The sequence below is a fragment of the Podarcis erhardii genome (assembly GCF_964252035.2).
Source record: "Podarcis erhardii genome assembly, chromosome: 6".
Lineage (NCBI taxonomy): Eukaryota > Metazoa > Chordata > Lepidosauria > Squamata > Lacertidae > Podarcis > Podarcis erhardii.
The window spans coordinates 38,110,194-38,123,301 of record NC_138510.1 but is presented as its reverse complement, the minus strand read 5'-3'; the positions used below and the strand labels follow the sequence as shown (position 1 = coordinate 38,123,301).

Below are 13,108 nucleotides of genomic sequence, written 5' to 3'. Positions count from 1 at the left end.
CAGATTTATGTTCTCTCCCTGTTGAAAGTGTTTGGGTGAAGTTTATACGCATTTGGGTGATGTTTATAGAAATCATCAATCTTTATTAGGGTCCAGAGACCCAACAAATCATTACAAAGCAATACACAATTCATACAGCCTACCTCCAGGTTAAACAAGCATTTTGTTCAGAATATAGGGATCATTGGTTCTTGCAACCACCGATAAAAACTTTGCCACTGCTAATGTTCTAGCATTTTTCCGGTCTTCCAATAGGAACCTGACATAGTGAGCCTCTGATTTTCCCGGGAAAGGTACCAGCAAGTGTAGTATCAGTTCAGCTTGCTCATATTTTGCACAATGCAACAAAATATGTTTTATGGAATCGATGTCTTGAGCACACGGGCAAAGTCTGTCCTCGTAGTGATCGTGTCAGGTATTTCCCTCAGAAAAGTGATCGTGTCAGGTATTTCTCTCAGAAAATTTCTGCACATAGCAACATCTTCTGACACATCATGTACCACTAAGTTCACAGCACGTTTTAGACAGGCAACATACAGTACTCATAGCTGAGCCCACCTTTACAAGAGCCTGCTTTCCACTGAGACATTCAGCAACATTTGATGCTTCATCATAGCATTGGCCATGACGCCTGTCAATAGAGATCAAAGCAGCAGAGTACATCTTTCAAAACAGAAGAGTTTTAGCAGTGATGGTATCATTTTAATAAAATAAAAGAATTTAATCAGAAAAGTTCACATGGATACAATATTATTTGAATAAAGTATTTAAGACATAAGAAATGAGGGTTTGGGGAACAAATAACACAAACAGATCTGTTTTAATGTAATATTAAAGTGCTGTCCAAAATGTATAAGATACTATTGGATTGGACAACAGGATGAGCAAGTAAAATCTTCAATGATACATTGGGCAATAGATATTGGATACAATATAGATATGGAAGCATGGGAATGATTGTGGAATACGGATATAAAATTTACAGCATGCTATGGTTTAAGAGAAAACTATGAAAATGTTATATAAAAAAGGTAAAGGGACCCCTAACCATTAGGTCCAGTCGTGGCCGACTCTGGGGTTGCAGCGCTCAATACCGATTAAACTGGCAAAAATGTATAAATCAAAATCAAGTAAGTGTTGGAAATGTAAAGAGAAAGAAGGTACTTTCTAGTATATGTGGTCTTTGCAGTAAGGTTAAAGTTTACTGGGAAATGATATGTAATGAATTGAAAAATACGTTTAAAATAACATTTGTAAAAAAAAACCCCAGAAGCTTTCCTCCTGGGAATTCTAGGGGTAGAACTACCTAAAGAATATAGGAATTTATTCATGTATATGACTACAGTGGCAAGAATGTTATTTGCCCAAAATAAGAAGTCCCGACGAAAGAAGATTGGATACAAAAACTCATGGACTATGCAGAAATGGTGAAACCTACTGGAAAAATAAGAAATCAAGACAAACATTATAAAAGATTGGAAATGGTTTATTGAATATGTACATTTGACACACTATGCCAATACTGGCACATCTTTAACGGCTTGCTCAGCCAAAATGTATATGTAGAACCAGAACACAGCAGATGTGGGTTGACAGAACCTTGGACTGCCAGCTGTGTTACTGGATGCTACAGCAGTGAACAGCAGGCATTAACAAGGGGTAGAGTTTGTTTCTGAAAAGTTCTCTTGACTGCTGCAGACCAAAACAACTGTTACATAAAGTCTCGGGGAAGCAATAGCTCCCCTGTCAGTAACTTTATTGTATCTTAGGGCAGAAGACATAAAGCTAGACAAGGCCAATGGTCTTCATCTGCATGAGGCAGCTATGAGCGTTCAGATGTAGTTGGACTGGACGATGTAGCATCTTCCAAATCCTTGTGCACGATACAGCTTCTTAAAATCTGGATGCAAGTTTCCCGGAACTTCTTTATCCTGAAAGTGTAGACGATGGGATTCATGACCGAGTTGGAATGCGTGAGAAGGATTCCCATGTATGTGAGAGGTTGTGGGATCGATCGTTGGCCCAAATGCTCGATGCAGTTCAGAATGCACAGTGGCAGCCAACAAACAGCAAATAAGAAGAGGACCAGGGCCAATGACTTGGCTGTTCTGAACTCCTGCCTATAAAATGACCTTTGCCCATTGACATTCATTGAACAGGGCTGCAGCTTTGTGCGGATGAGGCAGAAGATCTTTGCATAAAGGATGCACATGACAGTCAGTGGAATGAGGGTTCCAGCAAAGAAGCTCAAGTATATCATGTATTCCATTTTTATCACATTTGTGAAGGTACAGTTCACGAAATCGGAGTTTTGCGGTTTTGGTTTTGCCCATCCAAACGGAACAAATCCCACCAGCAGCGACAAGAGCCAGATTGCTACCAGAACCCCACGGATTTTTTTCTGACTGCTTTGTATCCTATACCTGTTTTGAGGAGAGAAAAATAAACTCACATCAAATTTGGAAGAGATTCTAATGTTGGTAGTCTTATTTCCTGATAGGGCCTCCTTTTTTGCTTTAATTTCATTGTGCCATTTTTCTTTTGTTTCCTTTTTATTGTTACTTTTTTTTAAGGGCAAGCTGTATAAAATGTGAGACTATCAGGCTGAATTTATTGACAGCATTTTGCTGATCTGGAGCATTTTGCATATACTAACTTGGTTTTCAATAAATACCAATAAAGTGGTACCGCCGGTTATGAACTTAATTCGTTCCAGAGGTCCTTTCTTAAACGGAAACCATTCTTAACATGAGTCGTGCTTTCGCCAATGGGGCCTCCCGCTGCTGCCACACCGCTGGCACGTGACTTCCACTCACATTCTGGGGCAAAGTTCGCAATAAGGGGCATCTACTTCCAAGTTAGAGGAGCTCATTACCCAAAGCATTCGTAAGGAGGACGGTACATAACACCAGGTTCCACTGTACTTAACAACAACAACAAAAATGCAACAGATACTTTAAAGTGGCTATGTTTAAACTGTGATATGGACTGTGGCTTTATCAGAGAGACCAACAGAAAGCCATTTTAGTGAAGAGGAGGATATTGATCTTGCATTGTGTCATCCCAAAGCAGGACTACAGTGGTACCTTCGTTCTCAAAATTAGTCGGTTCTGGAAGTCCGTTCCAAAACCAAGGCGGGCTTTCCCATAGAAAGTAATGCAAAATGGATGAATCCATTTCAGACTTTTAAAAACAACCCTTAAAAAAGAAATTTAACATGAATTTTACTGTCTAACAAGACCATTGATCCATAAAATGAAAGCAATAAACAATGTACTGCAGTCATACAATCAATCAGTAGCTGAACTGGGTTCCACAGAGTCAGTCTCTCTCTCTCTCTCTCTCTCTCTCTCTCTCTCACACACACACACACACACACAGCTGCAAAAACAAAAACGCAAAATAAATAGCAAAAACAGACAGACCTCAGTGTAACACTCAAAACGGAAGTGTGGCACTCAAATCAGAAGCATAACACTCAAAACAGCATGTTTGGCTTCTGAAAAAAGTCCAAGTTGTTTGAGTACTAAGGTGTTTGAGAACCAAGGTACCACTGTATTGAGAGAAGATCTTAGCCATGGAAAGATTCCTTCCACACAGGAAGATTTCAGATCACTTTATTATTATTATTCTATTTTACTTGTTTATTAAATTTATATCCTGCCCTTCTGCCAAGGCGCCTTCTATTACTCAGGAGTGTCCTTTCTCTTCTGGCTCACTCACTGCTTTTACACAATGACAATGCCTTGTTATAAACAATGAAGTGGTCTACTTCAGGGGTGGCAAAAAGTGGATGAGGAGGAGGCAAATAGGTGGGTGTGTGATAAAACCTAGGCACAGGTAGGAAGCTGCCCTACACTGAGTTAGACCGTTGGTCCATCTAGCTCAGTATTTACAAGATGTGTAAAGTCACTGATGGCTGAAGTAGCATTCCCAATTCCATTACAGTGGTACCTTTGGTTACAAACAGAATCCGTTCCGGAGGTCCATACATAACCAGAAACCGCTCATAACATGAGGTGCCATTAGCTGCGTGCGCCTCCCGCATGCAATTTCCACTCTCATCCCAGGACAAAGTTTGCAACTGGGAGTGGCTACTTCCAGGTTACTGGAGCTCATAACCCATGCCGTGCTCAACCAGAGTCGTTCGCAACCAGAGGTACCACTGTATAGGAATCTACCAGGATTCCTTCCAGCCTTGTAATAAAGAAAGCAGCTTCCTTCCTTCCTGCTCCTGGATATCTTAGGGGTCGAAGCAGACTAAACATTGATTACATTTCTAGGTGTGGGGCATCAAAACCATAGTGGCAACATGTCAATAGTCAAGTCAAATGCTGATTAATTTTTTTCTAAATATTTTTTCTGAATGAGGGTCTTCTCGGTAGTGGCGCCCACCCTGTGGAATGCCCTCCCATCAGACGTCATAGGAATAAACAACTCTGACTTTTAGAAGACATCTGAAGGCAGCCTGGTTTAGGGAAGCTTTTAATATTTGATGAATTATTATATTTTAATATTTTTCTGGCCAGATGGATAGGGTATAAATAATAATAATACTAATTATTATTATTATTATTATTAATTATTTAAGAGCCAGGGGGAGCTGATCAGAGAATCTTACTGTTGGTTGCAGAAATTATTGAAAGGAACTAAGAGTGAATAGACAGCTTAAAACAACTGACTGGCTTGAAGAGGACTGAAAAATATTGGCGTTAATGGAAAAGCTGGCACAGAGAAGTTCTGGAACAAAGGGTTGTAGCTCAGTGGCAGGAAATCTGCATGCAAGGGTCTCAGGTTCAATATGGCATCTCCAGAGAGAAAGAGGCCCACCTGAAAACCTGGACAGCTGCTGCCGGTCAGTGAAGACAGTGCTGAACTAGACAACCAATGGTCTTAGTCAGTATAAAGCAACTTCCTCTGTTTCAAATGCTTTACCAGGAAATTGGATAAAGATTCTTTGGAATTATTACTTAAACTGGAAACTAACCAGAATCCTATCCTTTATAGAACTATTGGAATGCTGAATATATTTGTCTTCATATAAATAATTGTGGAGGGCTGTACATCTGAATGTAACCATTAATCTCTATTGGAAGTGATGGATTTTTAAAATATATTTTTAAACAACCCAAAGGAATTGCAAATTCTGTCTGAGCACGACTGGGTTATTCCAATGCAGCCATGCATGCTATGCATCATATTTCTCATGCCTTTTTTATTTTTAGAAATTTTCTGAATGGTACAATTGCAAATGTTTGCATCACTGTTTGCTTAAAACCTCAGGCTACACTATGCTTTGCATGGCATATTAAACAAAATGCATAAGCTTTCTATCATATGGGGAACAGCAAAACAGAAATGAAAGTTATGACACCCTTTTGAACAAGATTCTTATATTGGCAACAGTATTCATATTTAATTTAAAGCCAAGCTGAAGAGTTAAAAACTATGCTCCTTCAAAAGAGTTCTAAAATCACTCTGTATGTTGATTTTAGAACTGTTTTGAAGGAGCATAGGGTCAAGAACTTAATTTGTTCTGGAGGTCCATTTTTAACCTGAAACTGTTCTTAACCTGAAGCACCACTTTAGCTAATGGGGCCTCCTGTTGCTGCCGTGCCGCCGTCATGCGATTTCTGTTCTCATCCTGAAGTAAAGTTCTTAACCTGAGGTACTATTTCTGAGATAGCGGAGTCTGTAACCTAAACTGTCTGTAACCTGAAGCGTCTGTAACTCAAGGTACCCTGTATATATATTTAACCCAGCTGAAAAATCAGCAGTCATCCTCAAAAAGCAGGTGGAACACAAAAGGCAAACCAGGGGGAAGGCCAGCAGCTCAGTGGAAGAGCGTCTGCTTTCCACACACCAGGTGCCAGATTCGATACGCAGCATCTTCAAGTTGGGCTGGCAGAGAACCCAAGTCTGAAACTCTGGTGAGCCACGGCCAGTCAGTGCAAGCAATACTGAGACCAACAATCTGATTCAGTGTAAGGCAACTTCCATTAGTCCTTAAAATCTCTTGCTTCTATATCACCCAAGCATTTAAACAGTAATGTGCAAACCACTCCCAAGAAAAAAGTCGCTGACGAAGTAGAACTCACCGAGTAAGCAGCCGTAATCTCAGATATCTGTCGATCGCTATGGCGAGCAAGGACAGGATGGAGGCCTGAGTAAAAATCATGAGTTGACAACACATGAAAAGACAGGCATAATAGTGGATCTTGATTTCTAAACTAACTACGATAGCCAGTGGCATGACGAGCCCAACACCAATATCGGCCAGGGCCAGCGAGATAACAAAGTAGAAGGTGGTCTTCTGAAAGGCTGGGTTTAGCTTCACGACCCAAATGACCAGAACATTGCCCAGGATAGCCAGCACTGCAATCACAGCCTCGAAGGCAATGTAAACTCCTTGCACAGCCTCAGGCATGTCGGGAACAAGATGTTTTCCCCTCGAGGTGAAGAGAGTCCAGGATGAATAGGTGGGAGTCTTCTTCTGAAGCACAGCCAAAATAATTCTGACAGCTGGCTGCAGTTGCAGTTTCATGAGGCAGCAGCAGCAGAGCACCCCATAGCATTGTTTACTGTCAGAAATGACTCAGAACCACTTGCCACATTTGTCCGCAGATAAGCACTTTCTAATTCTTAGGAACTGAATCTTTGAAAAGGAAGTTACACTTTGCTTTCGGACTCTGATCTCCTCTGTGGTCTTGAAGGCTTGGCATGGCTAAAGGATGGCAGGGATGGCCTTATTTCATTCTGTTTTCCTCATTTTTTTTTTTAAATAACATATAGATACAAATGTAAATATCAACATATAGAAACTTTCAAGCACACTGCATAGCAAAGGACTCCGCTGAAGCTCTAGTCAAACTCGCCAATCTCATTTCCGCCCTGGCTTACCTATGTTAGCTATGGAGGATGCAATGTCTGTTTCCTACTGCGTTTCCTCCATTACCTGTTGGGGCAGATACACCTGACACCAACTAGAAAGCTTAATGTAGTGCAAGTGTGGGAAAACTTTGGTCTACCAGAAGTTGCTGAACTACAACTCCTATTATTCCTGGCCACTGGTTATGCTTGCTGAGGCTGAGGGGATTTGAAATTCAGCAACACCTGGAGGGCCAGAGGTTCCTCACAACTGGTTTAGATTAATGAATTTCGCTGCAATCATTTACCCACATCCCTGTGAAATCAATGGCAGTTACTTGTTCCCTGAGACTGTGTTGTCAGTAAGGGCCTGTCCACCCTTAAGTATCGTGCCTAGAAAGCACACCCCAGGCAGGTTTCACTTCCTCCACTCCTTTCCCAGGGAAAAACCTGCTCTTAAACTCTAAATTGGCGCACCTGGATGTGGTGTTAGCTTCTACCCCATGACATCTGGTGAGAGTTAGGTGGCACCAGAGATGTTGATTTTATATGCATTTGAGCTTTGCATAGAAATATTGCAGACTGTACCTCTTGTGTTTTGTGGCTTCACATATTGTTCCTCTTCCTCCTCCTCCTCCTCCTCTTCTTCTTCTTCTTCTTCTTCTTCTTCTTCTAAAAATATTATTGGACACTCACAATTTCCTTGAGTGGTGAGACATTCCAAAGGTAGCCCTTCTAGTCACTTCTGAACGAGAGACAGCACTGGAGATGGGTGGTGACTTTGTAATGCAGTCATATCTCGGAGGTCAAATGGAATCCGTTCAGGAAGTCTGTTTGACTTCAAAATGTTCGGAAACCAAGGCGCAGCTTCCAATTGGCTGCAGGAAGGTCCTGCAGTCAATCGGAAGCTGTGGAAGCTGCATCGGATGTTCAGGTTTCAAAGCATGTTCACAAACCAGAACAATCACTTCCGGGTTTGCGGTGTTTGGGAGCCAAAACATTCGAGTCGCAAGGCATTGGACTTCCGAGGTACGACTGTAAATGAGGAGAGTGGACAGTGGTGGGCAACCTCAGGTCTTGAGGCCAAATCCAGCCCTGTAGGCTTCTCTTCCTGCCATCCGATAGAGGTTTTCCAAGGATTGCTTTTTCTCCAATTCAGTGGTAAAATACAGGTTTTCTTGGGGAAAGTACTAGGACAAAAAAACAACAACCCCTGCTCGGACACAGGCCTGGAAAGCCAAGACCGGTGCCTAAAAAGTGTGGAGCAAAAGTAAGTGTGGATGAGGCCTTTGTCTGGATGGGAGACTGAGAGGGATGCTTCAGTGTGTGCAGAAATTAGCCTACTCTTACAAAGATAAAATTCCGTTCATGGCTCTGGCTACATTTGCATCTGGTTTTGACCTCAGAAGGCTGCCCAAAAGAATGGCTTTTGGACTGAGAAAAGGTTCCCTATCCCTGAAGTGGAGCATAAATTGCAGGAAAGAGGCATTCCTACAAGGCCACAAATTTGCTACCCTACCAGGTCCTTAAAGAGAGACCCTGCACCCTCAAGGTGCCTTCAGTTAGCTCCCTCTCTGCCTCAGCATCTTCCAAACTGCGAACCACTGTGCTTGCGCGCGCGCGCGCGCTCTCTCTCTCTCTCTCTCTCACACACACACACACCCACACCCACAAACACCCACACCCCTCTTCCCAATTTTCTAGCTGTCCTAACCACAGACTCTTTCTTTTTCCACTTGCATTTCCTGTTTCTATAAATTACAGAGGCTTGTGGAGACATTTTGGTCAATATTCTGCTTTTTGATCGATCAGTTCTCTGCAAATTTCTGTATGTAATGTGAATGTTACTATGGTTGAGTTTAATAAATAGTCTTATTTACAGCAACATATTTCTTTACTATGTTGTGGAATGTAGTTGGAAATATAGATACATTAAAGAACACAAATTTGTCACTGCATCTTTCTGTTTGCTTAAAGAATGTGGATTTCCAGGAGGATGCAGATTATTATTTTCTGAAAAGGGGGTAGTAGGCCAAATAAGTTTGGGAACCTCTGCTTCAAGGTGTCAAACAGTATTGATAATATATTCTAGTTTAGGCTAAGTTAGACTTTGTTATTTTTGTGTGTATGTAGTTTCCTAAATCTTCATCAATTCTGAATTGGTCTTCTTAGACCTTTTTGTTTTATTTGATAACAGGGTTCTTACTATGCTGCTCTTTTAGTATTCTTAATAAAACATATATTTGTTACTTCTGTGTGGCTATTTGGTCAAAGCCTTGGTCTAAAGAACACCTCAGTTCTCTTTGGACATAGTTGTTTATCTTGCTTGAGGCTTCAGGAAGAAGAGAGTGGGAACTTTGGTTCTTGTTCCCTGGAATCATGGCGTCCTGTATACACTCAGGTTTCTCCTTGGCTGTTAACAGGAGTGACATTCAGCATTACCTTGGGGCGGGGCAGGGTATTGGTTGAAAACTGAAGCCCTATAACCTTGACATGGTAGCTTTGAGGAGGTTTTTTTCAGAGTTGTCTAGTATTTGTTTTGCAAGAGAGTGCAAGCAGATAATCAAGCAACTGTAGACACAGAGGAAGACTGAAAGAACATCTAACCTCAACCTCTCTAAATACACGCATTTACTAGAAGTATTTTAACCACTATCTAAGGAACCATGATTTTAAGATTAGAAAACACAATATAAATACTAGCAACCGTCATCAATGAGAATAGGGAAACCAGTAGCTAATGATCTTTGCAGATGATAGCTGTGCACAAAATCAGGATTATGTGTGCTTCGGAAAACTTAAAATTAATAAATTCAGTTAACTTGGCAAAACCTGAATTTTAATAGTATTTTTTTCTTTTCCTTAAATTTTTATTTAGTTCGCTAATATTTGTAACCATTGCATTCCTTGCTGATAGCTACCATGCTAAGAGAGGGAGACAGACTATATTATTTGTTCAAATTAGCTGTTTGCATTGCAGGTGATTGTTTAAAATATTAATATATCATCTTCAGACACTGCATGTTAATAATAAAACAAAATACAAGGGATTGTATGCAACTCATTTCATCAGCACAAGGATTTCTGCTTGTGCAACAGAACTTCCCCACTTCCTATCCCAGCATGCACCTTGTACCCTCCCCAAATCCACTCCAGAGAGTTGGAGAAATACCCAGAATAGATTTTGGGGGCTCACAGGGGGAAAGAATGTCAGGAAGTTCAAGCGTGCAAGCAGAAATCCTTGCACTGATGAAATATTATATTATTCACTTTTATTTTTTATTGGATATTATTATTGGAACCAATATTATTGGAACCAAAAAATTACCAGGAGTCAGACTTAAAACCATAGCAGGCATCATGAACCAGCAAAAGCCAAGTTAAACAAAAAAGTTTTTAGCATGCATTAAACTTAACAATGTAGTTGATACATGCCTTTTTTCTGGGTGGGGGATATTCCAGAGTATGGGAGCCACCACAGAGAAGGCTCTTTTCCTGGATGTTGACAGTTGCACACCTGCAAGTTGCAACAAACTGGGAGGGCCTCTGAAGATAATCACAGTGGTCATTTCTAAGCATTCATTTATTTTCTCTGGATTCATGTACAGTGGTACCTCGGTTGTCGAACGCAATCCATTCCGGAAGACAGTTCAACTTCTGAAATGTTTGACAACCGAGGCACAAAGGGCAGTCAGCAAAGTAAATGGAAAAAATACAACAACATGCAGCAGAAGCCGTTCAACTTCTGAGGTGCGTTTGAAAATGGAAGCAATTACTTCTGGGTCTTCGGCGTTCGGGTTCCGAATCGTTCAGCTTCCAAGATGCTTGAAAACCGAGGTACCACTGTACATTGATCAAAATTGTACTTGTCATGAGTTCCTTTGGATTCTTATTGCAATCAACATGCATTTGCATTTTAGGGAAGCATTTTAATCGCATAAAAAATCCATCAGATTTGTATTTAAAAGGATTTGGAGTGACTAGAGGCTTGTGAGGTATGTGTGAAAGCAATGGGTAATATTCAACTAAATTTTACTCAGGGAAGACTAGTTGAAATTAATGGACCTAACTTAAGTCATGTTGATTAATTTCAGAAGGTCTCCTCTGAGTAAAACTTAGTTGACCCTCACCTGATATGTTAGGTCCTCCTTTCTCTCAGAAAGGAGAATATTGTAGTGCTTCAGAACTCTTTAAATGGAAATACTAGACAAGCTGAGATGTGAGCCACCCCCATTTGCTAGGATGGAGGCTGAAACCTGTTTTATATTGATCTTGAATGTAGGTGAGGGGAATCTCTGGCTTGTGAGTCTAATTACAGCCATTAGGGCTCCCTATTTGCCTCACAAGGCTGTTTTGGCCAAGTCACAAGCACCTGCCCTATACTTTACTTCATATATGCCAGCAGGTGTTGGGCAGGTAAAGACATGGTTTGGATGAAAGGGGGTGTGCAAACACCACCAAGCAGCTGATTGACACTGCCTGCAAAGCCCCTTGCCCAGTGCTTCCCAAGTGCTGCTATTGGCTTAGAGCCGGTGTTTGAGAAGCATGTACACAGGATTCTCCCTAATGCCAGCAATCAGCTGATAGTCAACACTAGCAAAGTGCTGCAAAAATGGCCACTGGTGCCATCATGATGTCAGGTGGTTGACAGGTGGGTCAGACTTGGCCTATGTGATTGAGTGGAGATATGGATCTTACTTGCTAGCCAGCTCTCCATGCATATATGACCTAGATTCCACATGTGGAAATGGAGAACAGAATAGCAGAAGTTTAGTGCTTGCTGGCAGAGATATGGTTTAGGATTTCCTGTTGCTATACTGATGTTGCATTGGGACTAGCAGTATCAGCCTTTGTGCATTGGTACCTTGGTTTAAGAACAGCTAAGTTTATGGACAACTGGATTAAGAACGCTGCAAACCCGGAAGTACAGTGATACCTTGGGTTACATACGCTTCAGGTTACATACGCTTCAGGTTACACACTCCGCTAAGCCAGAAATAGTGCTTCAGGTTAAGAACTTTGCTTCAGGATAAGAACAGAAATCGGTGTTCGGCGGTGCGGCAGCAGCAGGAGGCCCCATTAGCTAAAGTGGTGTTTCAGGTTAAGAACAGTTTCAGGTTAAGAACGGACCTCCGGAACAAATTAAGTACTTAACCCGAGGTACCACTGTAGGTGATTTGGTTTGTGAACTTTGCCTTGGAAGCAGAACGTGTTCCTCTTCCTGTTGAGTGTGTTCTATTTGTAAATTGAGTCTCCCGCTGCTATGGGAAAGCACGCCTTGGTTTAAGAATGCTTTGGTTTAAGAACAGACTTCCAGAATGGATTAAATTTGTAAACCAAGGTACCACTAGTAGAACCTCTACTTACAACTGCCTCAGGTTACAAACGCTTCAGGTTACAAACTCCGCTAGCCTGGAAGAGTTACCTCGAGTTGAGTACTTTGCCCCAGGATGAGAACAGAAATCGTGTGCCAGCGGCGCAGCGGCAACAAGAAGCCCCATTAGCGAAAGCATGCCTCTAGTTAAGAACAGTTTCAGGTTTAGAACGGACCACCAGAATGAATTAAGTTTGTAACTAGAGGTGCCACTGTAACTGGGTGGCAGGAATGTCGAGTTGGAGACAGAAGTATGGGGCCTTCTTTGGAATCTACTGCCCGTTGTTGCCGCTTTTATTTATTTTCATTTGTTAAATTTATATACCACCCTTCATCAAAAGACCACAAGAAAGTTTATAACATAGAACACATAATAAAAAGGCAATAACCCATCCCTCCTCACTTTAAAAGGCTATTGATTGGCAGGTGAAGAGGAATGTTTTCACCAGGTGCCTCAATGTAAAGGGCACATTTATGTCCTGGCACTTAAATGTTTTAACTTCCTCTTAAATATTTCTTTCACATAAAAACCAAGTTTGTAACTTCCTGTCAGGTTGAATGTTACTACATTGTTTCCTAAAGTTACCTCACCCTTTTATTGCTACATTTCATGGAAGTTGTTAAAATAAGATGTTTTTGAAAACTTCTTAGTAACCAACGTAACAGAGGGTGCCTAGGAACCTGTCATGAAAAGCGATCAAAATGCTATCCTTATCAAGCATGACATGCTATCAGAAGCTTCAGGAAACCTATTGATAAAGTTAAATGATTTCTTTATCTTACAGATTTTCATTTCCTATATTATCTTTATTTAAAGTACAGACCTTCACACACACACACACACACACACACACACACACACACACA

The 13,108-nt window shown here is 41.2% G+C and overlaps 1 protein-coding gene across 1 annotated transcript; it reads right to left on the bottom strand.

Moving 5' to 3' along the window:
• Window positions 1-1,465: 1,465 nt before the first annotated feature.
• On the bottom strand, window positions 1,466-6,583 carry LOC309343449 (adenosine receptor A3-like). Its single transcript, XM_081865025.1, has 2 exons — window positions 6,099-6,583; window positions 1,466-2,423 (listed from the first exon to the last, which is right to left on the bottom strand). The coding sequence occupies exons 1-2, from the start codon at window positions 6,542-6,544 to the stop codon at window positions 1,823-1,825; spliced, it is 1,047 nt and encodes a 348-aa protein (XP_081721151.1). The 5' UTR covers window positions 6,545-6,583; the 3' UTR covers window positions 1,466-1,822.
• Between the last annotated feature and the right edge of the window lie 6,525 nt (window positions 6,584-13,108).